The 26,006-nt window shown below is 55.1% G+C and overlaps 1 protein-coding gene across 1 annotated transcript; it reads right to left on the bottom strand.

Moving 5' to 3' along the window:
* Nucleotides 1-4,518: 4,518 nt before the first annotated feature.
* On the bottom strand, nt 4,519-25,752 carry CHRDL2 (chordin like 2). The gene is made up of 11 exons (XM_038138814.1): nt 25,560-25,752; nt 20,259-20,371; nt 19,039-19,132; nt 18,108-18,250; nt 16,341-16,434; nt 15,996-16,051; nt 14,062-14,230; nt 12,941-13,135; nt 9,715-9,903; nt 6,329-6,421; nt 4,519-4,635 (listed from the first exon to the last, which is right to left on the bottom strand). Exons 1-11 carry the CDS (start codon nt 25,639-25,641, stop codon nt 4,556-4,558), a joined length of 1,308 nt encoding a protein of 435 aa, XP_037994742.1. The 5' UTR covers nt 25,642-25,752; the 3' UTR covers nt 4,519-4,555.
* Between the last annotated feature and the right edge of the window lie 254 nt (nt 25,753-26,006).

Genomic DNA, 26,006 nt, shown 5'->3' with positions numbered 1-26,006 from the left:
AGCACTGACAATCCTCTGGTTTCTCCATTTCTCATCCCAAAAAAAGAAAAGGATGTGCAGAGGAGAGTGGATGCAGGGGAAATATTTGCCCAGTGGGTCTCTATGGAGAGATTTTAAGGGAAATCCTATCCTTTTGGGGAGAAATCCCTCCCTTTGACTGGAGGAAGGTGATACAAGAACACACATCCCAATTCATTGGGAGATGCCTAAAAATTCAAACCACCTCCAGAGCTGTGGGCTTCCCACAGGACCTTTGGAGCAGCACCAGACCCTCTTTGGTGTGCATTTCCCCGTGGCAGAGCCTGGGGGTGGAGGGACGCCCCAAGCTGAGCAGTGCCCATCACCACTGTCTGTTCCTGTGGGCAGCAGGACTCCAGCACCACCAGGAGCTGGTGGCATCCCCACAGGAGGGGGCTTCGTGCACATGAACGTGAAAGTGGATGTTTTTCATGCCTGAAAACCCCATGGCATGGAAAACAGCAGGGGCTAAGGAAGTGAGTGTGGCTGGCAATTATACAGACATATAGTTTGGAGAAGTGTTTTGACTAACCTGATAATGCAGCATGAAATAGCATGGCTCTGATGTAAAAAAGCCCTGAGACCCCAGAGGCAGAGCCAAGATTTTTGGTGGTGACTTGCCATCCATCCCAGGGCACAAGCCACGGGGTCATTCTGGCTGGATGGGACCCCAGGAGGTCCCTGGGCAAGGGGACTCTGTCTGTCTCCAAGCAGGGATAACTCTGAAGTTGCATCAGGTTGTTCAGGGTTGTGTCCAGGATAAGGCTGGGTTTCTCCAAGGATGGGACGCCCCTCCCTCCCTTGGTCCCAGTTCCAGCATTTCTGAAGGGGAAAGCGTTTTTGGCACATCTTCCAGCCCAGCCAGGTCCATCCAGTTCCTGCCTGCCTGGTGCTGGGGACCCAAACCAGAGCCAGTGCCCAAAGCTCTCTGCAGAGACCGAGGATGTCTCAGCACAGGCTGCACCAGCCATGGGACATCGGGGCACCCAGTGCACTCCAAACACATCACAGCAGAGCACAGAGGATGGCAGGAGGGCTGGCACCACACACAGGTCCCAGAGAAGAACCAGCAAGAGGTCTGAGTCCTGCAGGACCTGCAGAAGCAGAGCCCCACCCCCTGGCTGCCCCTCCTGTCAGGGGGCTGACGAGAGTGGAAAGGTCTTTTCCAAGCTCCCATGACCATCTCTGCAGCACAAGCTGAGGCTGCTCCTCGCTCACAGATGTGCAGACGGTGCTGCAAGGGATGACATGTGCCGGGCTCCGTGCAAGCTGTGCCCCCTCATCCACCCTGTGCGAGTTGCTGCTATCAGGGCGGTTCCAAGATTGTGTTAGAAAGTCCTTTTTCCAACCCGGCTGTTGAAGAAGGAGTCAGAGGTCTTCGGCTGCAGTTCTCAAGGTTGTTTATTAATTGTTATCTAGAACATTTTCTGTCTGGCCTGCCGCGATCTGTTCAGCAGGTCAGCCAGAGGCACACTGCCCTCCCACGGGGCCGGTGTTGTCTTTTAGACTATAAACTACGTATTCAGAATATTTAGTTATATTCCAATACCTGTCACCTCTGTTAGACAGTGACTTTGTACTCTAGACCAATCTGAAAGTGCCAACATCACCCAAATCATGGAGGCTAGGAAGAAGAAGGAAGGACAGGGCATGCCCTGATTCCTCCATCTTGGAGCCTCAGACCCCCCTGGACAAAGTCCCAAACCCCATGTACAGAATCCTAAAATTTTTTCCTTTCACCCTGTGATCACTACTAAACCTTTGTGACATTTAATTCTTCATATAAAGTTGGTAACTGGTTCCATGGGTCAAACTCAAAGCCACAGGGGTCTTTGGCCGCACGCCAGGGTCTCCGACCCCCCTGCCCAGGGCCCGGATCATCCAGGAACATCCGAGAGATGTCCGGGGTTCCGACACACGCTGTGCTCGCAGCCCAGGGTCCCGGCGGGGCCATGCCTGCCGAGGGACGGACGCACGGAGCAGCAGCAGGGCAGCAGGGCCATGCCACCGACTGCGAGGCGCTGGCTCCTGCCCCGGGGCTGCTGATCCAATTAAAAGGGTTAATCCCAGAGGTGCCCCACTCCCGGGGCAGAACAGGCTCCTGGGGAGGCTGGGCATCACTGGGAATCGCTGACACCGCCACGGGGAATGCTCGCTGCCCACAGCTCCACCCTGCCCACAGCCTGTCCCTGTGCCTGTCACAGCCCCGTGTCCCCAGCAGTGCTGTGACACAGCCCCTGGTGACACCAGCCTGGTCACCAGCCCCTATGTGTGTCCCCAGCGCTGCGACAGAAGGGTCCTTCCCAGTCCTGGGGAAATGGAAGTCTCTGACAAGGGGAGCTGGTGTCTTTCTCCTCCCATGCCCCTCTATTCTGAGACAGGCCAGCAGCAGAGCTGGGAGTGTCACACGAGGGTGGAAGAGCCACATCCCTCAAAGGGCATTTTTGGAATCGGGATGAGGCAGCTCTGTGGTCACCCCAAAAACATGGGGCTCTCTAGAAGTACAGCATGCCACACTCTGGGCAGGGATTGCTCAGGGAGGGAGGGGTGCCAGGGACCACATCCAGGGAGTCACAGAGTGACTGAATTGTTCACATTGGGAAAGCCTCTGGTACCTTCCAGTCCAACCTTTCCCCCAGCCCTGCCAAGGCCACCACCACCACTGTCCCACGTCTCCAAGTGCCACATGGACACACCTTTAAACCCCTCCAATGACTGGGGACTCACTGCTGCCCTGGGCAGCTGTGCCAGGGCTGGACAGCCCTTCTGGGGAAAGAATTTTCACAAAATCCAACCTGAACCTCCTCTGGTGCCAACTTGAGGGTGTTCCCTCTTGTCCTGTCCCTGTTCCCTGGGAGAAGAGGCCAAGCCCATGCAGGTTCCTCTGTTGCTGCTCACCAAAGGGTCTCTCCTGGCCACGGGGCACCTAGCAGCACCCACCACCCTCCTGGGCATGCAGAGGAGCTCTGTGTGTCAGGCACTCAGCTGGGCTGTGCCCAGAAGGTCTGTCTGCATCTGGGCTCAGTGTCCATGCCCCCAGGACAGCTTGTGTGGGCTCAGCACCCTGTGGGTACCTGCAGGAAGCCTCACCTGGACCAGGCAGTGCAGGATTCGTGCTGCTTTGCTCTCAGCCTTCCCCATGACCCCACTGGGGCAGCTTCACTACAAACACCTCCACTTCTGGTAAATGAGCACAAATTGGCCCTGGGCTCAGCTCCAGTTAGATCACACAGGGGCCAGCTAATTAGGGGTCAGAGCACTGGCAGCATCCAGTGGGGTCAGAGCACTGGGGCCTGCCAAGAGAGGGGTCAGAGCACTGGCAGCATCCTTCCTGCTCCAGCCACGCAAGCAGCCCTGGGCCATGCAGGCAGCCCCTCTCCCTTCACCTGCCACCACGGGGAGCTCTCCTAATGCTCAAAGCCTCACAGGAGCTTTCTCCTGGATAAACCTTGGCACCTCAGCACCTGGTGAGCTCTGTTTTCAGCCCAGAGCCGTGAGCAGACCACAAGCAAATGGGAAGGGGTGATGCCCTAGGGATGAGAAAAGCTTGTGTGGGTTTCTCTGCGTCCCAGCCCCAAGTGAGTGCAAGGGAACCAGACCCTACCAGGGCCCTCAAACCTTCACACACACCCTGCAGGGAAATGAGAACCAGCACAGGAAGCTGAATCAAGAAGACTTTTAATCAGATTTTTCAGACAGAATTGGATCTCCAAATAAATAGATTTATCAAAACAGAATAAAACAAGAATCCAGGGATAAATATATGTACCAAAACAACCTGAAAATCCCCCAAAGCTGTTTCCAGACAGGGGGAAGGGGATGCTGCTGCACGCCCTCCTCCCCATGCTGCAGAAATTATCCTGTTTGCCCTTTGGGAGATGCCCCTCCTGTGAATACAGCCCAGTAGATATTATATAGGATAGATATAAATATATAGCACAATAAATGCTGAGCAGCGACCTTAGTGCAGTGTGCAGGGTCTCAGACCCTGCCAGCAGGTGGGTCCTCCCAAAACCTACATTTTCAAGTGACCTGCAAAGAGGGAAAAGAATCATCCCAGCTGGAAGAGAGATTGTTCAAAAAAACACCCCTTGGAGGGCATCCAGCCAAAGAAACCCCTTTGCAGCTCCCAGGGGCTCCAAGGAGAGAAGGATGGATGATTTTCCTCTTTTTGCAGGTCACCTTTCCCCCAGCAGCTGGAGAGAAGCACGGTCATGTTCAGCTTTGCTGCACTGGGGTGTCCGGGATGGATCCACCCCTCCTCGTGTGGCACCAGGTCCCACCCCTCCACCATCTGTCCCTCCTCTCTCTGCTCATCCAACACCTCTGGGAGGCGATGGCTCCCCCGCTGGAGAGAAGCACCTGCCCGGCTGTGGCTTCCATGGGTTGGCATAGTTCTCTGGAGTTGCTGGAATTTCCCCTAGTGTAACCTGTATTGCAGTGCCAGTCTATTTAATAATGCAGCTCTGGAGTTCATATATACGTGTATGTGTGTCTGTGTGTAGATAAACCGATAGCTAGGGAGGAGTTCTTGGCTTTACAGGGTCTTGGTTTCCTTCTCTGGGCTCTCCGTCACGCTCAGCTCCGACGTCTGCGCTCGGAAGATGTTCCAGTGACCTGGATGAGCAGGACAGACACATGTGAGCAGCAGCCTCGGGGCAGGCCGTGTTCAGAGCAGCTCCTCAGTGACCCCAGCCACAGGTACTGTAGTCTTGCAATTGAAACGGGTTCGGAGGGGCTCTCACCCTTGCACTGCACTAATGGCACAGTCAGTGGCACTTACAATGCTTTTTGTGGAAAACACTTGCACAGTGTGAAAAGAAAAGGGGCTCAGGCTGAAACAGGGACAAACCTCCCTCTCCAGCTCTTTAAAGGCAGCTCTAATGTGGTGTTAGGTCCATGTCCTCCCTGGCATGTCTCTGATTTGGGCTGACTTTCTGCCTCTCAGGGGAGGAAGCATTCTGCTTCTGCCTCAACCTCAGAAAGCCAAAATTTCAGTTTCATGGCCATTGGACAGGTATGGTTCTCTGCTCCCTTCTGTCAGCCCCATTTGGGGGTGGGTTGCTCAAATCCCCCCCATTTATATTCATTTTTCTGCTGCTGCCTCAGCCTTGGGTCTTCATTCAGCAGCCTATAGTAGGGGAAAATCCTGCTGCAGAAGAAGAGGGAAGGAATCCCTCTGAACCCCCCAAGGAGCTGCAGACTCCCAGCAGATCAAATGTGGAGCTGTCAAAGCCCCCCCCAAACCAGGACAAAGCGTCCCAGTCCCTCTCCTTGCTCCCCAAAAGAGTCCCCAGATGTGCAGGAGGTAGCTGGCGATGCTTTCTCTCCAGGTGTTCTCTTCCCTCAGTGCAATCCCAGCAAGGATTATGCAGCCCCAATGTCATCACCCCGGGGGTGGAGGGAATATTTTCTAGCTGAATTAATCTTCTGCTGTGAAGAAATCATGGGTCAGAGCTTTCCTAGAACTTGCAGCCACGGCAGCGGGACAGTTTCACAACAGGGTTATTTGTCAGGGGAAACTGAGGCAAGAAGAAGGAGGCACGTGCCAGAGACTCCACCAGGGTGTGAAGCCCAGCCTGGGAGCAGGGACTGGACAATCCCCCAGGGTTTGTTTGGCCAAAGATGCTGTCTCAAAGGGACTGAGGGTGAGAACAACCCCTGGGGCACTGGAAGTGCTGGTGTGCCCGGGGCAGCAGTGCTGCTCCCACTGACCCCACGGGGGCTGGACACTGCGGGCACGGCTCTGAGCCTAGCCTATCCCACTAAACTCCAGCCCAGCCGGGAGGGGAGGCAGCCAGCAGGGAGCAGCGAGGCGCTCCCAGCCTGTGCACAGGCATTCCTGCTCTTTGTCATGTTTACGCACATCCCGGAACATCCTGAATGGTTTTAAAACACATTTCAACAGTTTAATTTTTTGCTAATCCCTTGCACCATTTTTTTCCCTCCCCCCATGCTCCCAGGAGCAGCAGATGGATTAGATATAAAAATCAAACAGTTTTACGGGCTCTGGAGAGACAAAACCTCAGGATTTCACAAGAGTGCAGCCACTTTTAGAAAGCTGGCTGCCCTTTCCGATGCCATAAAGTGAAAACGTGGCTGTTAACCAGGAGTGTTGCGTAGGGTGTGAGGACAGGTCAGCCCCAACACAGCTACACTTGCACAAGTGCTGTCCCCATGGTTCAGCTCCCCACACCACGCTGGAATTTGCACAGCCTTTTGGAAGGGCCAGAGCAGAGCAGGAAATCAGGAGGTTGTTTGGGGCAGGCAGTGCTGGAGGAGTGAGGAAAAGGGGTTTTTCTCTCCCTACCTTCATTTGTCCTAGTGATCAGCCTGAAGTTTTGTGCTTCTTGCTTGAATTCTTGCTTGCTGATCTTCTTGGTCTGGATCAGATGGAATATTCCTGCAGAGGGGGACACAGGGCATCAGATTCTGCAATGCCCAGTTCAAGGCTCACACAGGGTGGGATTCTCTGTCCACTCCTGACACTGTCTACCCCAGGGTCCTGGTTTGGTGCAGGACCTGCTGCCAGAGCCTGGTGGGAGCTGGCAATGGATCCAGGGCTGGCCAAGGCCAGGAGACATCTCTTTTAAGTATCAGATTAGCTATTAGGAGGAAATTCTTCCCTTGAGGCCCTGGCACAGGTTGCCCAGAGAAGCTGTGGCTGCCACACAAGTGGGGAAGTGTTCAAGGCCAGGATGAAGCAAACTGGGATAGTGGAAGGTGTCCTGTCCACAGCAGGGGTGTGGAACGGGGCAGGCTTGAAGCTCCCCTCCAAACCCAAACCTAAGATTCTATGGTTCTGTGAAAGCAGCCAGTGCTTGTTGAATCAGGATGTTTCACCATGGAGCAGGTTAAAGCAATAGGGTTTTGCTGCTCCAGAAATCATCTTGGCCTGCAGGAGTTCCAATCTCCCCTAAAAGTATAAGAGAAATAAAGGTGAGAGCAAGGGGATGCTGGGGTCCCTGTCACCCCCAAACACCAATGTTCCCCCACTGCAGAGACCCCTCCATCCTCAGGTGATCTCCTTTCCTGGAAGCAGCCAAGCACCAAAGGTTTCTATCTCTTGGTCAGCAGTGCTGAAATTGCTCCAGGACAGGAGAAAACCCAAGTGACCCCAGCAGAGATTGGTATTTCTGCCCTCAGTGGAGGTGCCTGACTCAGATGTCTGACGCCTGCAAACCAGAACCTGTGTTTGGCAATGACAGTGCCCTTCCTGTGGGATCAGGGGTTCTGATATTCCTGTTCTCCTGCAAGGCATGACAAACCAGGCAGGTATGCCTGGAATATCCTTCCCCACCTCTCTCTCAGGCTCCTGGAACATCCAGGCTCTTGCTGCCAGCAGATGTGAGAGGCAACGTGGTCCCCCTTATTTGGTTAAGAGACTTTCCCTGATTCCCAGCAGCAATTACACATAAAAAGGGTATGTAATGAAGGGGAACTGCCTCACAATCTGTATAAATGAGATGTTATCAGCTGGGGAAAATTAGTACAGGAAGTCAAAGGCAGAGAGAGAAATAGATGGATTTTTGGACTGTTATTTAGTCCTTTCAGTGGGTTGGGTAAAGAAGTCCTACCAGTAACAAAAGAAGACACTGGATGGAGATAATAAAACTGTTATTGACGCAAGAAAGGCACAAGTGTTCAATAAATTCTTCTGGTCTATAATTAGAAAGGAGCAAGAGGGTGTGCTTACAGTCCCCGGGGCTGATGAAGCACTTTCCAGCACATTAGTAACCAAGAGGATATTTTAAACAAGAGCTACAAGAGATAAACATCTTTTAATCAACCGACCTAGATAATGCTCCCCAGGAGCTCTCAGAGAGCTGGCTGAGACCTGGGGGGGTCACTCCCGATGTGCCAGGAGCTGGGAAGAAGCAGAGGAAGGCAGGCTGTTCCCCAGCAGGAGCCAGGATAGCACAAGTTAAGGACAGTCCACCAGTGGAGAGGCAGGGTGGATGGAGCTGGCACAGGGCAACGCCATTTCCTGGCACACACATCCCATCCAACAGGCAGGAGCACTCCTGGCAGCCCTTGGGATGGGATGGAGAGAGCTGCTGGGGCACCGTTCTCGGTGCTTGAAAGGGGATTTGTGAGAAACATGGGCATGGACTTAACAGGGCCCCTAGCGAGAGGACAGCAGGCCAAAAACATCAAAACCATCAGATTTTCAAAAGTCCTGGTGATGTTCAGACCCCTAAAAAGATGGGGAAGCCCTCACTGCAGCTCTTCTGGAGGCCAGCCGTGCGCCACCAGCCAGCTGGGTAAAACTGTTGGCTGGAGTTGGTGCTGGTTTCTCCTCCCAACTCCTGGAGGAAACCGTCCCGGCCCAGAAATAGACGAGGCCACGTAGGTATCATGAGCCCATACAAAGGCAGATGGATGAGGTCCAGGTGTGACTTGCAGCCTCTTCACTCCACACACGCTGCTCTGTTGGTAGAGTGATGGCCCATGGAGAGGTGGAATCCATATGTGAGTGAGCTCATGCTCTTTCCCAATAACAACACTGCGCTCTGCCAAGCAAAAGAGCTGTGCTGGCCTCAGGGACAAGGGCCTCCCCTGTCCCTGGCTGGCAGGGCTCGGGAGCTCCATGCAGACGTGAGGCTCTTGGCCTCGGAAGGTGCCGAGAAGCTTTGGGTGCTGCCCCGTGCCAAGGAGCCAGGGGAGGAAGCGGCGAGGCCCCGAGCTGTCCGCAGCCACAAGGTGCCATTGTGAGGGAGGCCCCGCTGAGGAGGGGCAGCACGGGCAGCAGGGAGCATGGCAGGGGCGGGATGGAAGCATGGTGGCAACCAGGGCTCTGTCTCTGGGGTTCATTTCTTGGGTGCTGCCCAGCCGTGCCCAGACTCAGCAGCTGGCTGAGGTCTCCCTAGGGAGACCTAGACCTCTCCTGGACATAGCAGGAGGAGACCAGGATGGCTGCACAAGTCCAGCAGACACAGGGCAAGGTCACTGCATCCATGGAAAAGGTACAACCAACCTGAAGCACTCAAGTTCTTTGGGGTAGAGTGTGTCCAGTGGAAACTCAGGAATGGGGCACTGGGATGCTTCCCTGGGCCACAGAGAGACACAGCACAAATATCTACTGGACCAGGTGTACCCAGACTCCTCCCATCCACAGGAGCAAAGCTGAAGGTGTGGGGAAAGAGCAAGAGATTGGAGCCATTTGACAGCGTGTTTGCTGTGCTTTGAGCTCTGGAGCACACACCAACAGGAAGGAGCGTCCAAACCCACCCCTCCAAAAAGTGGGCTGGGGACAATTCATCCCCCTTGTGTGCACCTTTCAAGCTGTAGGTGGACTGGGGTGTAAAAAAAAAGAGCGAAAGCAAAACCACAGAGCCACCAGAGCAATTCCTTTGTTTTCTGTGTGCATTTGGCATGAGAGCAGGGAGGTTTGCAGGAGCAGCCCCCAGGCCCTTGTCTTGGTTGCCCATGTGCTCTGCCTCCAGGTGGGGTTGCAGCTCAAGGTGAGGTTAGCGGGGCCAGAAGTGGTTTCCAGCCCCTGGTCTGCATGGAATGCAGGGAAAGAGTGTGAAAAGGGGGAGTCAGAAAAGCCAGCCTGCTGTCAGCAGGTTTTGATTCACCACGTAAGGGGTGGAGCGCCTTGAGAAAAGCCAGAAAAACTGAACAAAGCTTGGAAAGCATCAGGTTTCCACACACACCTCCTGCTCTGCTGGCTGTTTTCACAATGGTGCTCACCTTTAATCAGCTTCCAGTTGTAGATTTCCACCTCTTCTGCCAGCTCCTTCTCGATGGCCATGGTCCTGAGGATCTCCTTGGAGGGCTCGGAGTGCGGCGGCACAAACGCGTACACCAGGACACGGCTGGGGCCCTTGCCACTGCCACACCCCAGGCTGGCCATGTCATCCGTGGGTTTGACTCTGCTCTCTGAGCAAAAACAGGGACAGAGCTCATTAGAGAGGGGCAGGAAGGACCATCTCAGCAGCCAGGCCGTGGAAAAGGCATCTCGCTGGCTTTGGTGCCACGGGGCACAGTCCCGTGATCCCAGCCCCAGCTCCAGGACCAGCAGCAAAGGAGAGGCTGATAAAGGAGCTGTGGACCCCTCATTCTCATGTTTTTCATCCCCCCTGTGCCAGCAGGGATGGAGAAGGGGGATTTTGTCCATCTGGGTCCCCCACACTCCCTGCAGCGACCTTGATGCCACCATAACCACAAAGCAGGGGCTGGATTCCCCACTTCCCATCTCGCTCCTGCTGGGGGAGGAACATCAGGGGAGCAAAGGGATGAGCCCATAGCAGGGAGCCTGGGCTGCCTGGGCAGTGTGCCCGGCTCAGCCCCACAGGTGGGCTCAGCACCAGCCCCAGCACCCTTCTCACACGGGGTGTCACCACAAGGACATCCACCCTGGGTCCTACGTGACTTTTCCAGCATTCTTGGTAAAGAAGAGCTGCTAATTTTCCCCTCTTTTTTTTTCCTTTTTTTTTTTTTTTTTTTTTTTTTTTTTAATGTATCTGGAGTAATTAAGAATGCCCTGTGGTTTTGGAAGGAGATTTATTGCCTTTGGTTGTGGTCCTTGGAACGCAGAGGAGCCCAGCTCTGCTGAATTTAGCCTTGTTCTCCCAGTCAGTTTGGATGCTGAAGCTTTTCACACTACTCGAAAGAAAGTTTGGCTATAAATAGATGCCTGGGGTTTATTTTAGTAAGACAGTTATTTTAGGCCTGATTCTGCTGTCCCCCAGGCTTTCTGGGGTGGTCCTGAGCACTTCTTCTCTGAGAGGCAATGGAAATCCCAAAGTTTAAAGGGAAGTGAGGCTTTTCAGCAGCCAGAGGACAGGAGCTCAGCTCTGCAGTTCAGCGTGAGGATGAGGAGGGTGAGCACAGCCGAGCACCCTCACCTGTTGCAGGGAAACCTCTGCCCCAGAGCCTTCACCCTCCCCTGCTTCAGGGCATTCCCAGAAGTGTGCAGTTGTTCAAGCTGGAAAAGCCCTTGGAGATCATGGAGTGCCTGATTAAAGCCCCACCTTCACAGCAGGAAGGGAACCCCTGGAATTCAACGCGAATTTAACAACTGAGGAGCTTCACACCCCCACAGCATGGGGAAGAGGGGCAGGGATACAGAGGGTCACAGCTCTGCCCACAGCAGTGTCCCCCCATCCACACAACACATCACAGCAATTCCTGGGGTCAGGAATTGGCAAAATCACTTAGCATTCCTAAGTTACTGGATGCAAAGGAGGAAGGAGAGGACAGTCACAGAAAGTACCTGGAAAAAGAACCTGGGCAAAGCCTCCAGGCAGTGAAGGAAAGGGCAAGGATGTAACTTGGCTGAGCAATGTGCGTGTGATCGCTGTCTGTGAGAACTGGAAAGCAGGAACACAATCATTCTGGCTGCATCAGGGTGTTTAATTGGAAATAAAATCCAGTCTGAGCAGCAGACAAGAGACCCAAGCAGGGAAAGTTGTCGGATTTAAACCAGGGAGACCCACTAGAGTGGGAATGCAAGACTGGAAGGGTTCTGCTCAGTCATCACATCCCATTCCCACCAGGCACCACATCATAAATCCTGCTCATAAACATATCAAAAACCTTATTAAAACAAGCTGAGCTTCTGCCCTTCGCTCCCCTGAGGGGGCCATCCCAGAACCTCTCCACTCAGGGGCTGGAAAACCTTGAAAATCTCAGCTCAAACGACTTTGCAGCCATTCCAAACCATGGCAGTGCCCTTTGCTTGTTCTCCTGGGTGAGACCCCTCCACAGAAACCCCGGGGAGATGTGGATCAGAGGGGATCAAGCAGAACCTGCTGCCCCTCCAGCCAGGCTCAAAGACACTCAGCCCCCCTGGGCAAGCAGTGGGTGGTCCATCAGCTGAACATCTCCCGATAAATGCCAGCACAGAGAGGTATCACCCACAAAACATTCTCCAGCGGGAACAGGAGGAGCTGTCACACCCTTGCCAGGTCTGTGGCAAGGCAAACAGCTTTCCAAAGACCAGGGAGCTGAGAGACCCAAAGCACACTGAACAGAAAGGGAAAAGAGGTCTTCTCCTCCATGGAATCACAGACTCATTAAATTTGGAAAAGACTTTTGGGGTCCAGCTGTTCCCCCAGCGCTGCCAAGGCACCACTGGCCCATGTCCCCAAGTGTCACAGAGCTTTTAAATCTCTCTGGGGATGGGGACTCACCACTGCCCTGGGCAGCTGTGCCAGGGCTGGACAGACCTTTGGGGAAGAAATTGTCTGTAACATCCAGTCCAAGCATCCCCTGGCCCAGCCTGAGGCTGTTCTCTCTGCTCCTGTCCCTGTTCCCCCCCGGCTGTCCCTTCCTGTCAGGAGTTGTGCAGAGCCACAAGGTCCCCCCGAGCCTCCTTTTCTCCAGGCTGAGCCCCTTCCTAGCTCCCTCAGCCTCTCCTGGTGCTCCAGCCCCTTTCCATGTCCCAGCCCCAGCCCAGTTCTACCTGGAGCACCCTAAATCCTGTGTGTTCAACCTCCCCTTCCAGAGATGGGGAGTTCCAATTCCCACAAACCATGAGTGCCACAGACAGCCCCTCTCCTGGGTAGTGTCCTCGCCCCTGCCTTCACACCTACACCTCAGCTGGCACAATTTAACCCAATTTCAGGTGGTTTTTGTGCCACTGGGGGTTTGGAGAGCAGATTGTGTGTCCTCTCCCCTGAGGAGAGGATGATGCTCTCCATCCGAGCACTCTCAGCGTGTCCTGCCTCAAGCAAGCCCTTTCTCCAGACCTCATCCTCCCAACAGATGGAACCTTGTGGGGGTCTTGGGGATCTTCCTTACCTTGGGAAAGTCCTGCTGCCCTCCAAGACAAGCCAAGCCTGCTGAACTTGTCTGGTGTGAATTCCAGCCACCAGCAACCTGAATGCCTACACCTCCGTCAGCCTGAGGCTTTAAACCAAGGTTGGGGAAAGAACTGGGAGGCAGCTGCAGGAGCAGGCAGGATCCCACCTACCTGGACATACTTTACAGCATTTCCCATCTACTTTTTCTGGATATTCACACGGGTACTCCTTGGGGCAGGTGACCTTCTGGCAGTCCTGGACGCCGTCCCTGCAGGTGCAGAGGATGCAGGGCAGCAGGCCGTAGAGCCGGAACACGGGGTGCCACACCTCCCCGTGCGAGTAGGTCTTCCCGTTGTAGACACAAGCTGCAGGAGAGACAGGAAAGAGCTGCCTGTGGACATAAATCCTCCTCCTCTTTGCCAGCCCAAGGCTCGGTGGAGGCACGGCCTTGCAGCAGCTCGGACATGGCTGGTCCTGCTGTGTGGAGGAGCCAGGTCCTTTGGCCACAGATCCAGCAGCAGCGGGCACAGGACACCACAGAAGGTGGCATGGGACCAGAAGGTGCCCCAGGGACCCAGCAGGTGCCATGGGACAGAGGCAGCAGCGGCAGGAGGTGGCTGTGCTGGGTGTGAGCGCCCTGCTGGGACTGGGGCAGGTGAGGGCTGGAGCTCACCTGGCTCCCAGCCTCTGGGAGCCCAGGGTCCCTCCGAGGCTGTGGCAGGATGAAGCACAGTGAAGAGTGCCACCTGCTGACTCCTCCACGGAAATTTCTGGAGGTCCCAAAATTTCCTCCAGGCCTTCGTCTCCAAGGGCTGGAAAGAGCCCTTCCGAAGGCACAGCGGTGGGAGAGCGGCCAAGAGGAGAAAGGAACTGTTATTCCCCCCTCTGGATCAAGTGGCTGGCCTCCTCATCTCACTTTCCTACTCTGTCCTTCCCGAGGAACACCTGGGGCAGCTCTGGGTCACACCCAGGCCTTGCACAAGGAGAATTATCCTGTCTTTGTGTGGCACTGCCCTGCAAGGTCCATGTGGAGTCTTCCAGCTGAGCTCCTTCCTTCCCAAGTCCCAGATCTCCAAAACATTCCAAGGACCAGTTGTCTTCCAACCCATTTTGGAGAGTGGTAGTCAGGAGACTGTGGGCATGAGGACTGAGACACCTGGTTGAGGCTGGCTGTGGAGGAGTGGGGAGAAGGGCTTGCTGGTGGAAACCTGCCACTGAATCAGGCTCTCTGAAGAGTTCCAAGCTCTGGAGAAGCCACTTTGAGTCACTGCCTGGCCCCTCCATCCCTTACCTTTCTTGTGCTTCTCTCTCAAGACGATCTTCACAGTGGTGCCACCTGCTCCCTTGGGTTTGAAGCTTCTGGGAATTAACTCCAGGGAAGAGCTCAGAACCGTGGACACGGTGGCTCTGGGGGGCTTCCTCCCCACCACCTCTCCCAAGCACTGGTCTTGTGAGTGCCTCTGTGAGCAGCCAGAGAAAAGAGGGGATTCAGACTCCAGCAGTTGAGCTGTTCTCATTCCAAAGCATGCTGGAAAAAGCCATGCAATGTCCTGCACGCCTTCCCTCAGGAGGGGAAGGGGCAGAGACCACAGGGGTAAGCAATGGCCCACAAGCCATATAAATCACAGAAATATTAAGGCTGGAAAATTCCTCTGAGATGATGGAGCCCAACCATTCCCGCAGCACTGCCAAGGCCACCACTAAGCCATGTCCCCAAGTTCCACATTCACACAGCTTTTAAATCCCTCAGGGCATGGGGATGCCAGGCCACCTGGTGTGCCAGGACAATCTTTTGGGGAAGAAACTTTCCCAGTATCCAACCTGAACCTCCTCTGGCACAGCTTGAGCCGTTCCCTCTCCTCCTGTCCCTGAAGCTGTCCCCTCCTGTCAGGAGTTGTGCAGAGCCACAAGGTCCCCCCTGAGCCTCCTTTTCTCCAGGCTGAGCCCCTTCCCAGCTCCCTCAGCCTTTCCTGGGGCTCCAGCCCCTTCCAGGTCTTGCTGTTGCCACCACCAAAGGGGTGCTGAGCAGTGGGTGCCAGTGTCCCACACTGGTGTCCTCCCCATGAGGGTCACCCTCACTGGGGCAGCACCCACACTCAACCCAATGCCCTCAGAGAAGTGTGTGAGCTCCTGCATCCCTGAAACACACAGGGAAATGGGCTGGTCTTCCCTAGATGGGAGAATGAGGACTGGCATCTGTGTGGCTCAGACAGCATCAGAAAGGTGAGGATGGGCCATATCCTGCTCTCCCACCTGGTAGGCACCAGGGGAGTCAGCATGGGGCTGCCAGCCAGCAGGACTGAAATGCCAGGAACATCCCAGGAATATCCCAGGAAAATCCCAGGAATATCCCAGGCTTCCAGGAGCAGAGTGCTGGGACAAGACACGCAACACAAAGGGTCCCCTTGTGTCTATTTTGGAGGTTTTATAGGTGGTGGAGCAGTATGGAAAAGGGCAGAGCCAGGAGCTAAGTGACCTAATCCCACAGAGCTGGCATGGGCAGCCCAGCTCCGAAACGTGGCTGTGCAGGAGCCCTCAGAGCCAAGGAGTCACTTTTTCCCTGCTGGGGCTGCTGATACAAACAGCCTGGGGAAGGCAGTGGTGGCCAGCCCAGCACTGCCCTCTTGGTGGGAGGCAGGACACCTGGATGCCCGAGGGGAGAGGAGACATCTTCTCCTGAAGGAAAAACCCTCCCGAGAGAGATTTGGGCACCTGGCTCTATGGGCAAGGGTCAGGCCTGGCTGCTGGTCACCTCTGGGTCTGCTCTGACAATGTCCTTTGGCTGTTTAACCTGGCAGACACTGGCCCACAAGGAGGAGGAGAAGTGTCCCAGATCTCCAGTTCCTGCAGGTCTTTTGCTCTTCCAAAGATGCACAGAATCATAAAATCGGAATCATTTATGTTGGGAGAATTCTCTAAGGTCACAAGTTCAAGCCTTCACCTGACTCTGCCAGGTCCAACGTCCCCAAGATGCTGCTGAGAGAGAGCAGAGGAGTCTTCCACTCGTGGCCTGAGCTCTCACCTAGGCTGATATCTCCCAGATGGATTCTATTCCATGGCACGATTCACCTGCAAATCAGGTGTGCATGGTTCTGCTGTGCAAGGACCTGGGTGACCTGCTTGAGCTGCTGGGGGTGATCTCAGTGTGCAAGGGCATCCTGTGAGCTGTTCAGGGGGCTGTGCTAGAAGCTAGAGGCAGAGTTTTAAAATGCAAAAGTCACGTACAACACCTCTGTTTAACTGCAGGGGTTCCTCTTCCATGGACTTCTCAAAGGAGCCATCTGCAAGGGAAGAACATTGTCCTGGAAGATGCTGCGGGGCTGAAAGCAGCTCTCCTCCATGTGCTGGCCTGCCCGGGAATCTGGAGAGGCAGGAGCCTTGCACATGCAATTCATTTTATCCAAGGAAAACCCAAGCCCTCAGCTTGCGCTTCCTGGTGCAACCAAGAGATAACATGCGGCCTGATTTACAGCCCAGGCTTCCAAAATCCTGCCAGTGTGGCTTGAGATGGCTCCTGCTGTCAGGTGGCAGGAGCTGGAGTGTCCCAGCCCTCATTCCCAGCCCCGTTACCTTTGCAGACCTGGCAGCAGGAATCCGGCACGCTGGAGGGAGAGGAGCACAGCAGCTCGGGGCAGGTCACCAAGCCACAGTAAATCTGGCCTTCCTGGGAGGGCAGAAGGGAAAAACACATTGTCAGCCTTATAAAGAGCTGTATGTCCCCCACGCAGGTCCCTTCCAACCCAAACCATTCCAGGATTTGATGAGTCCATGACAAAAAGCCCCCTGCTAATCCATCTTGCAATGCCACCAGTCATCCTTGCAATGCCACCGATCATCCAGCACCTGCTGGCAGCTGCAGTCTGTCTCTGCTGCACCGTCTGTCTGTCCTGCAGGGCACATCAGGGCTGTGTCTTCTCCTGGCATGGCTGTTCCATGGTCAGCACACTGCTCTTCCCCAAAAAGGGCAGGCAGTGCCTCCCTCCCAGGCACCATTGGTGCTGCCAGGCTGAAACAGCCACCACACACCTCTCAGCCCTGCAGAGCAGCCCCCCAGAAGATTTTCACTGGCATCTGCCAGGAAAAGGACCTGGAAGAGATGGGTGGAAGTGAGCCCAGGTTCATGATTCTGAGCCCAGGTTCAGGTCCACACCAAAGCTCTGCCCTCCCTCTCCCTTGGTTAATTCCACAACACCAGAGCCGAGCACACAGAGGTGCAGGGAGAGACCTAAGTGGATCGTTTGGAAAATATCATTGCTGCAGGTGATTCAAGCTGAAAAGCACAGGTCGAGCCCAGCCTTGATCTTTGTGCATCCCAGTGCCACCTCAGTCAGTGGATTTGCACCAGTTTATGGCAGGAATAAGTTTTTGCTACTTCTCCAAAGGGTAAAAAAGGATGTTCAGCAGCCAGACCTCAACAGCAAGGTCATCTCCATGCAGCAATTTTCTCTGGGGTATCCACCAGCTCCCAGTCAAGCAAGACCAAGAGGTCAGCCAAGGATATCCTTAGAAAACCAAACCACAGCTGCCTCTTCTCCCATCAGGAAGCCAAACAGCTGTGCAAGGAACACGAAGAGGATGACGGGAGTTTGGTGGCAGACCCTGTGTACCAAACCCTGCTCTGCACCCAGGGAATCCACACCTGCCTCTCCCTTCCTCCTCCTCCTGCCCAGCAGCTCGCAGCAGTGCCCTGCCTCAGGCAGGGAAGAGCCAGTGCCCTAAAAATTAGCAGGATTTATCCCAGAGGCTCTGGCCTTGGGGCAGTTCTCAAAGAGGGTTAGACCAGCTGTTCACGCAGCTGTTCCAGCAGCTGGCAACATCAGACACAGCCCGGGGAGATCCCCCCAGTGAAGGCTCCACAGTCAGCCCTTTATTTTCCCCTTTGCATGCGAGGCATTACCCTGACAAACACACAGAGCCGAGTGACAGCCGAGAGGGACACAGGCTCCTGGGGACAGTGGTGGATGAGCACATGCAGCTGGATTGGAGGGCTCCTTCCCGGTGTTTCCCAACACCTCGTTGGGGTTCTTAAGAGAGGAACCAGCCTCCTCAAGAGCTGCATCATTCCCACACCTCAGTCGTTTCTCTTCCCACCCTGCTCTGAGCTGGGTGCCCGCCCCAGAGGCTCAGAGCAGCTACCCCAGCACCACAGACAGTGGCTGGACAGGTGTCCAGCACCAGCTGATGCAACCCCTGTGTGCGTGTGTGTGCTCTTGAAGGTGCTTTGGGGGCTCCTTTTCCCCTTCCTTATCTCCTGGCCAGGCTCCTGCCCCCCTTTGCTGCCAGCAGAGCTGCCCAGGGGCTGTGAGGGGTGAGGGGGAGCCCAGCCCCGGTGCTTACGGAGCAGCTGCACTGCACACACTGGTTGGGCTGGCGGCCGGGGAACAGCTCGCTGCCGCTGAACACCTCTCCCTGCTGGAACGTGCTCCCGTTGTACCGGCACGACCTGGCGGGCGCACGCAGCCCGGACGGGGCAGGGGGCTCTGCGAAAGGGTAGGAGAAAGGAACGGGGTCACAGCCAGCCCCAGTGCCCCCCCAGCCCGCCCCAAAAGGACCCTTCACACCCCATGGGCACTCTGAAGTGGCCAGGGAGCTGCATGGCTGGTCTAAAAATGAAGGGGCCAAAAAGTTCTGGAGGATGGGGCTGCCCTGACTGCCCACAGTGGGAAAGCCTGGCCTCACAAAGTTCTGAACAAAGTTCTTGGGCTTTTCCCTCCCCTGGCTGTACCAAGATTCGGATGGAGTCAGGTAAAAAGGGCTTGTCTCATGGGTAGTTAGCAAAAAATGAAAATTAATCTTTTTTTCCTAATTTCTCAAATCACTGATGGTTTCCAACTAGCTCTGCCAGCACTCAGGTAAGGACAGTTTAGGGACTAAATCTTGAGGTAATCTGAGGGGGTGAGAATGAACATATTGTGGTAAAATGAGGCAATCAGTAATGGTAAGGCAGAAAAACTTTTGGGGCTAAAACTTGAGGTAGTCTCCAGTGCAGAGAAAGAAGTTGTTAAAAACTACAAATTTTTTTCCCTAATTTTTTTTTTTTTTTTTTTTAATCCGAGACACTTTGCTGGCAAGCAATCAGAACAAATTGCCAGCTCCTGTTTTGCCCCAGAAGTGTGAACTGACATTTTGTCCCTACAAAGCACTTGGGATGGGGGCGAGGGGAGAAGGCGGTCTGGCAGAGAGCCCTTTTCCATCCAAAGGAGATTTTTGGAGGGGAAAGCAGCTGGAGCTCGGTGAGCCGGGGCAGCCCCGAGGGATGCCCACGCACCTGGACAGCGCGGGCAGCACTGCTGCGGCTCCGTGACGGGGCTGGCACACGCCAGCGCCGGGCACTGGATCCGGGAGCACCTGATGCTGGTGTTCTGTGGAGAGAAACGGGCTCTGGTTAGTCCCCAGGGAGCAGTCGGCCCGGGGTTCAGCCCTGCAGGAGGAGGAACACGCTACCACAACAAACTGTGTGGGCTGTGGCTCACCAGGGATGCCTCCAGCCCTGGCTCCAGCCCAGCCTTGGTCTCTCACCCATCATCCCACAGCAGCCCTCAGCCACCTCCACCCGCAGCCCAGCAGGCTCCAGAGCCATGGAATCACCGAACGGTTCAGCTCTGAAGGAGCCTTGGAGGTCCTGTTCCAGCTCCTGTTAGGAGCAGGGGCACCTTCCACCATCCCAGCCCGCTCCAGCCTGGCCTCGGACACACCCAGGGATCCAGGGGCAGCCACAGCTTCTCTGGGCACCCTGTGCCAGGGCCTGCCCACCCTCACAGGGAACAATTCCTTGTGAACATATTAATCTAAATCTACTCTCTTCTAGTTTGGAACCCTTCCCTTGGCCCATCATTATCTGCCTGCATAAAAAATAACTCTTCTGCTCAAATGAGACAGCAGGACTGAGCTGCTTCAAAGCTGCCAAGCAAAGCCCCAGTGCAGCAGCAGTAGCAGCAGCAACAGAATTAGCAGCATTACCAGCAATACTATTATTATTATTATTATTGTTATTATTGTTATTATTATTATTATATTTTACTTTATTTTTATTCCTTTCAGCATTATTATTATTAGCAGCAGAATTATTATTATTATTTTATTTTTATTATTTTCAGCGTTATTATTATTATTAGCAGCAAAATTAGCATTAGCAGCAATATTATTGTTATTATTATTATATTTTAATTATTATTTTATTATTTTTATTTTTTTATTTTTATTATTATTATTATTATGAGCAGCAGAATTAGCATCATTAGCAGCAATATTATTATTATATTTTAATTTTTATTTTATTATTTTTATTTTGTTTTACTTTATTTTTATTATTATCAGCATTATTATTATTATTATTATTATTATTAGCAGCAGCATTAGCAGCAGCAGAATTAGGAGCATTAGCAGCAGCATTAGCAGCATTAGCAGCAGCATTAGCAGCATTAGGAGCAGCATTAGCAGCATCAGGAGCATTGGCAGGTCCCTGCCAGCCCTGGTTCCGTGTCGTGCCTCGGAGCAGCTGCAGCGGATGCAGTACATCAGCCCCTGGGGCTCCAGGTACGGGTGCCAGCTCTCCCCCGGGCTGTACTTCTTGCCGTTGAAGTCGCAGAACGCCTCTGGCCCTGCAAGTCAAGCAGGAGAAGCCCGGTGAGAAAAGGGGCTGGTTCCTGGGGAGCTCACACCAGGAGAGCAAGGACCGCCTTCACCTCATTCCCCACATCACACCCACCAAACCCAGATTTTGCTCCCCCCAGTTTTATTACTTTTTTTGGCATGCATTCTTTACACTGGGACCCGTCCGCCCCAAGGGGCAGCCCCTCCGGGCAAACTGGACTCCCTTTGCAAGAAAGGAACAGAATGGGTGGTTTTGAGGCAGAAAATAGAGTTTTCACTCTGAAACAGAAATGCTCACTGCAAGATGGACAGGTGATTTCGGGATGGAGTTTCCCCCAGTGAGATCAGAATGGTTGGGAGTGGTGACAGAGGTGGAAGACCCTGAATTTAGGGGGCATTTTCACTGTTACTAAAAAAAAAAATAAAGAAAGGGGAGGAGAAAAAAAAACAAACAGAAAAATTATGGGTGAAAACACATTCTGGGGAAAAACCTTTTGCTCCCCCTAAGAGCTTCAGCTCATTCTCTCGAGGATCCATGTACAAGCAGCACTGGGCTGTTTGTGCCATCCCAGTGGCTCCCAGCCCTTTGGCTTGCCCTGGCTTGGTGCAGCACTGGTGTGACTCCAGCGAGCTCCAAACCCTGCAGGAACCTGGATCCCGCAATAGCCAGGGTACACACACCTGTCTGAGGGTGATTTTCGTGCTTTACTGCTCCCAGCCCCGCTGAGAACTGGAGGTGCTTTTAAAGGTTATGTCATCGGGGGAATTGGAGGTGGTTTGGGCGATTGCTCGAAGGCAGTGGAGACGTTTACAGCTCCTGGAGCATTTATGGGTCTTTTAAAACCTTGCAGCACCCTGGAGAGGCAGGAGAGGGCTGTTTTCCAAGGCATGGTGCCCGCCACGCAGTGCATGAACCCAGGTGAGCCAGCGGGTGCTGACCCTGCCAGGCTGTTGGGAGCTTAATGAATAGCAGAGGGTCCCCAGAATTATCTCAGTGGTGTTCACCACCCCAAGAGCCATCCCACGCTGCACTCCATCCCCTGGGACACAGCAGTGGCTTGGATGGCCCAGCTGGTGCTGTCCCACCTTGCTGAAGCTGGAGATGCCACCTGCTTAATGGATTTCTCCAGCCAAGCAGCCAAAATTCACCCAAATTTGCTGGGGTGGGCTGCAGTCCCTCCTCAGCTCATGACACCCTCAGGTGATGCTCTACCACAGCCAGACCCTCTGGCCGGCAGGAAAGGCAGCCCTGTGGGGCCACAGAATCTTCATAGGTCTCTTCCAGCTGAAGCCCTGGCAGCAGGTGTGAGCCTCTCCTGGATGGCTTTAGGCTCTTGATTCCCCAAGCTGCACCTTCGCAAGGGGTGGCCACCAGCTGTCCAGACTGGCTGGCCCAGGCACAGCACGTGTGGGGGTTTGCAGGGGCTCTGGGGGCTACCAGAGGGACAGGCAGAGGTGTTTTCCTTCCTTTTCCCTGATCAGGGCTTCACATTGTCCGCAGAGCTCCTGAGGAGTCAGCAGCTCCCTGCTGCTGGCCATGCAGGTCACAAGCTTACAGCAGACCACACAGAAGTGGTGAGTGTGTGGCTTGAGTACGAGGAAACCCAGAGGAGGGAGGGAAAAACTCCACTAAACTAAAAAACAAAAACATACAAAAAACCTCCAAAATTACCAAAAAAATCTAAAAAAAAAAAAAAATCATGGCTTTGCAAAAGGGTGAGAAAATGACTTCATCTCTCCCTGCTTGCAGCATCCCCATGAATTATGCTGAGGGTGAAGAAGTGAAGCTGCCTTGGTGTGACACTCAGCCCGCAGGCTCCCATGCCAGTTGGCTGCTTCCTTCAAACATTTAATCACAAGTGGAGCCCTGGTTTGGGTCCAGCCCTCGAAAGCAGCCTGATTCATGACTGCAAAGGGCCTGCTGGTGAAATTAAAGCTGACTGGCGGTGCTGGGCAGCAGGAGACACGAGCTGGCATCTCAGCAGTGCTGGGGTTTTGGCAAGAGGTGCCAGCATGCTTGGGCAGCAGCAAGATGGGGATGGATGGATGCATGGATGGATGGATGAGGCTTAAAAGCTGGAGGCTCTGGACCATTTTTGCCCATGCCAGGCTAATAGTTTCATGTTCCGAGTTCAAACTTTGGACATTGTCCTGGTTCCCTTGGATGGAGTGAAAAGCCATTTGTGGCAGTGCATTCCTCCCGTGCTGATCAGCAAGGTGAGCTCACTTACTGCACCTGCAGCAGCAGCACACTCAGAAAAGGCATGTGGGTTTACTTCTCACTGGATCTAGAGCAGGCCAAGAAGCTGTGGGGTGGCATCTTGTTGGTGGCTGGTGTCAGAGGCTGTTGAGGTGCATCCTAAGGAGGCATTCCCTTCCCGTGGTGTGAGAGGTGTAGCCAGGGTGGGTTTCTGCGTTTCTCCACATCATCCAGCTTGTCTCCGTGGACTGGTGTCTCTGCAGCACCTTGTGAAGGTGCTGCTCAGGGCTTCTGCCACAGCCTCTGGTGAGGTTTCAATTTCCTGGCGGCTGGAAAGCTTCCCACAATACCTGTCCTCAGTCTTTAATGGTCTTCTGTCATTCTGTCTCTGGGAGTGTCCTGAGCAGTTTGATGGCTCAACAGGACGTTGTGGGGTCTTGCCCATCTCCCCTCACTCCTCCTCTCCCGTTCCATCCCGAGGCTGAGGCGGGAAGCCTGTCCTGCATCCCCAGATGGCACCTTTGGAGCTGTCTCTGGAGCAGGGCATGTCTGAGCTGGGCTCTCAGCTCCCACAGCTTTTCTGGAGGTCACACACCTGCCAGCCAGGGCTGTGCTGGGCGTGAGGGAGGCAGCTCATGCAAACCAGTTCTTAAGAGCAGCCATAAATAAAGTGTAAAGAGCACTGCCTGGTACACAGAGTCCAGGCGCTCCTGTGACAGCCCTGTATTTATGAAGGGCTTAAAATGCAGCTTAGCTGAGAAGAGACTGGCTAAAACACACGGGGCCCTTGACATGTGGCATCCTAAAGACTCCACTCACATGCAGATCAATTCCTGCACACTCGCCTCGCTCAGCTCTGGGCTGGAAATATCTTCTTGGACTTTAGGAGCCTGGAGAACTCTGAGAATGCAGCCTCCTGAAGCATCTCTCAGCTCTCCAGAGTGGAGAAGCCAGGCAAGGTCCTGCTTCCCGCCACTCCTTCCCAAGGGAATGCTCTGTTACCTGTAGCAGGGTGTGCAGCCCTCACCTCTCCCTTACCATGGGTAGCACTCACTTTCCATCACGGTCCTTCCCATCTTGGAGCACCCTTCATCCCTGCTGGATCCAAACTTTTGGGACAGAGGGATCCCAGGAACCCCCTTTCCTCCAGCAACCATGTTAAAAAGAAATGAAACAGCAGCTTCCAAGCTCCTGGGGAAAACCACTGCCCTGAGCTCTCTGGAGATGCTGGTCTGGTGTTTAAATGCCTCCAGCCAAAACATCCCTGCATTCAACCACTGCCCCTGAATTACTCAGAACGCAGCACATTCGTCCCAGTAACCTGTGCTTCTGATGAATTTCTTTTCAGCTGGAGTGCAAATCCCCTAAAATAGCCTGTTTCTGTGGGCAAATTCTTCTTTTCTGACTTGCCTTCAAGCCCGAGCATTTCTGCTTCTCACCTATTTTTAGCCACGACACTGTAGGTCCCTTGGCTGATGAGCCTGCTCGTAACTAATTTATTCCTGTCCTCACTCTCCCTGAGCACCAGCCCTGAGAAAAGGGGGAGCCCACAGAGGTGGACGGTGGAGAGAATTCCACGATTTGATGATGACTCTGCCACCCAAACCAGCCTGCCCTTGACCTCGAGGAGCCCTCCCCGTGGTGAGATAAGCCCTGTGACAGAGCTGAGGTGTTCCAGAGCTGGGCAGTGACCCTGGGCAGTGACCCTGGGCAGTGACCCCTGCTCCAGCCCTGCTCCAATCCCACAGCCACCAGTTCTCCATCAACGTTTTAGTCCTGCAAGCAGCCGCCAGCTCTCCCCCAGAGCAGACAAACCCTTCCTGCCCCCACCCAGCACAGCTGATGCCCAGCTCACGGGCTGCTGCCACCTGCAAAGAACACACTCCTCACCTCTCGCCTCTCTCACCTCCTGCACGGGCTCCCTGCTCTTCCCATCCCCGCCAGGGAGTCGGACCCGCACCCAGGGAAGGATGGATGTGCCCAGGGAAGGGAAAGGAGCCGAATGCACCCGGAGTTTGCCCTCCAGGGCTTTGCACAGACCCGTCCATCCCCCCGCCTTTCCCCCAGCACACCCCACTGTCGGGATGACGATCCAGGGCTCACATTTTGGGCGCGCACTCCGGGAGGATGGTTATTTGAGTGCCTAATGCACTGCTGGCAGCCGGCACGCTGTAAATCACCCTGACAAAGCCACCGGCAGGCTCCGCTGGGATTCCAGCAGATTAAAGGGAGGAATAACTGCAGGGACACAGCAGGTCCTGCTCCAGTTTGCTCGGAGCTCTGGGGGCTCTGCGATGTCGCCCAGCACCCACTGGGAGGGTCCCAGAGCTTTGCCCAAGCCAAGCCCACCTCCCGGGCCCGATTAACCCGTCCAGCACCCTCCAAGCTCCTGAGCAGCTCTGGCCATGTCCTTCGAGCCTTTCCGTGGCAGTGCCAAACCTCTATTCCTTACCCCAGCCCTTCTGTGCCTCAGCCAGCCCGCTGGGAGCAAAAGGAGGAGAGACGGAGGGATGGACAAGGGATGGATGTGGAGGAAAGCCCCCAGCTGTGTTTGGGGCGGGGGCGGCGTTCTCCCTGTCCCGTCCCCCCTCGGAGGGGAGATGCACTCGTGCAGGACATGCACTCTGTAGGACAGCCTCCTGCTCCGTGGCATTTCTAGCCCATGGAGGGGGGTCCCGGCCCTTCCTCCCGCCCCTGCCAGCCCCCGGAGCCCCCAGACGCCCAGCCAGCTCGCAGGGCAGAGCGCGGTGCTCTGCAGCCCCGCAGGGGACAGCAGCGGGCAGGGGGGACGCGGCCGTGTGTGTCCCCAGCAGTGCAGGGCAGCAAACCCGGCCGGCTGCACGTCCCGGGACATCCCGGGACACCCCGGCACCTGTGGTCAGAAACCTCCCCGTGCCCTCAGCCAGCACCCCGCAAACTTCCGGGGACCCCGGCGCCGGGGAAACTGAGGCACGGAGGGAAGCCGCGCCGCCGCGACAGGAGCGGGTGAGACTTACGAGCCCGGGCTCGGCTCTCGGAGGCGAGCAGGAGCAGGAGGCACCGCAGGAGGAAGGCGAGGGGACCCGCCCCGGGAAGCATCGCAGCCCGCTGCCGGTGCCCTGGGGCCTCGGTCCCGGGGCGCGGGGGCGCTGCCGATGTCCCGGTGATGTCTCGGGGTCTGCGCCGAGGGCTTCGCTCCCGCTGCCGGTGCCGCGGGCGCGATCCGGGCTCGGGCGCCTCGGACCACGGTGCGGTGCACGGGGGTGCTGGAGCCGGGGCTGCCGGTGCCCGGGGCTGTCGGTGCCCGGAGGTGCCGGTGCCCGGGGCTGCCGGTCCCGGGGATGTCAGTGTCCGGGGCTGTCGGTGCCCGGGGATGCCGGTGCCGGTGCCGGTGCCCGGGGCTGTCGGTGCCCGGAGATGTAGGTTTCCCCGGGCTGTCGGTGCCCGGAGATGTCAGTGCCCGG

The sequence above is a fragment of the Motacilla alba genome, chromosome 1 (assembly GCF_015832195.1).
Source record: "Motacilla alba alba isolate MOTALB_02 chromosome 1, Motacilla_alba_V1.0_pri, whole genome shotgun sequence".
Lineage (NCBI taxonomy): Eukaryota > Metazoa > Chordata > Aves > Passeriformes > Motacillidae > Motacilla > Motacilla alba.
This window is presented reverse-complemented; position numbering and strand designations above follow the sequence as displayed.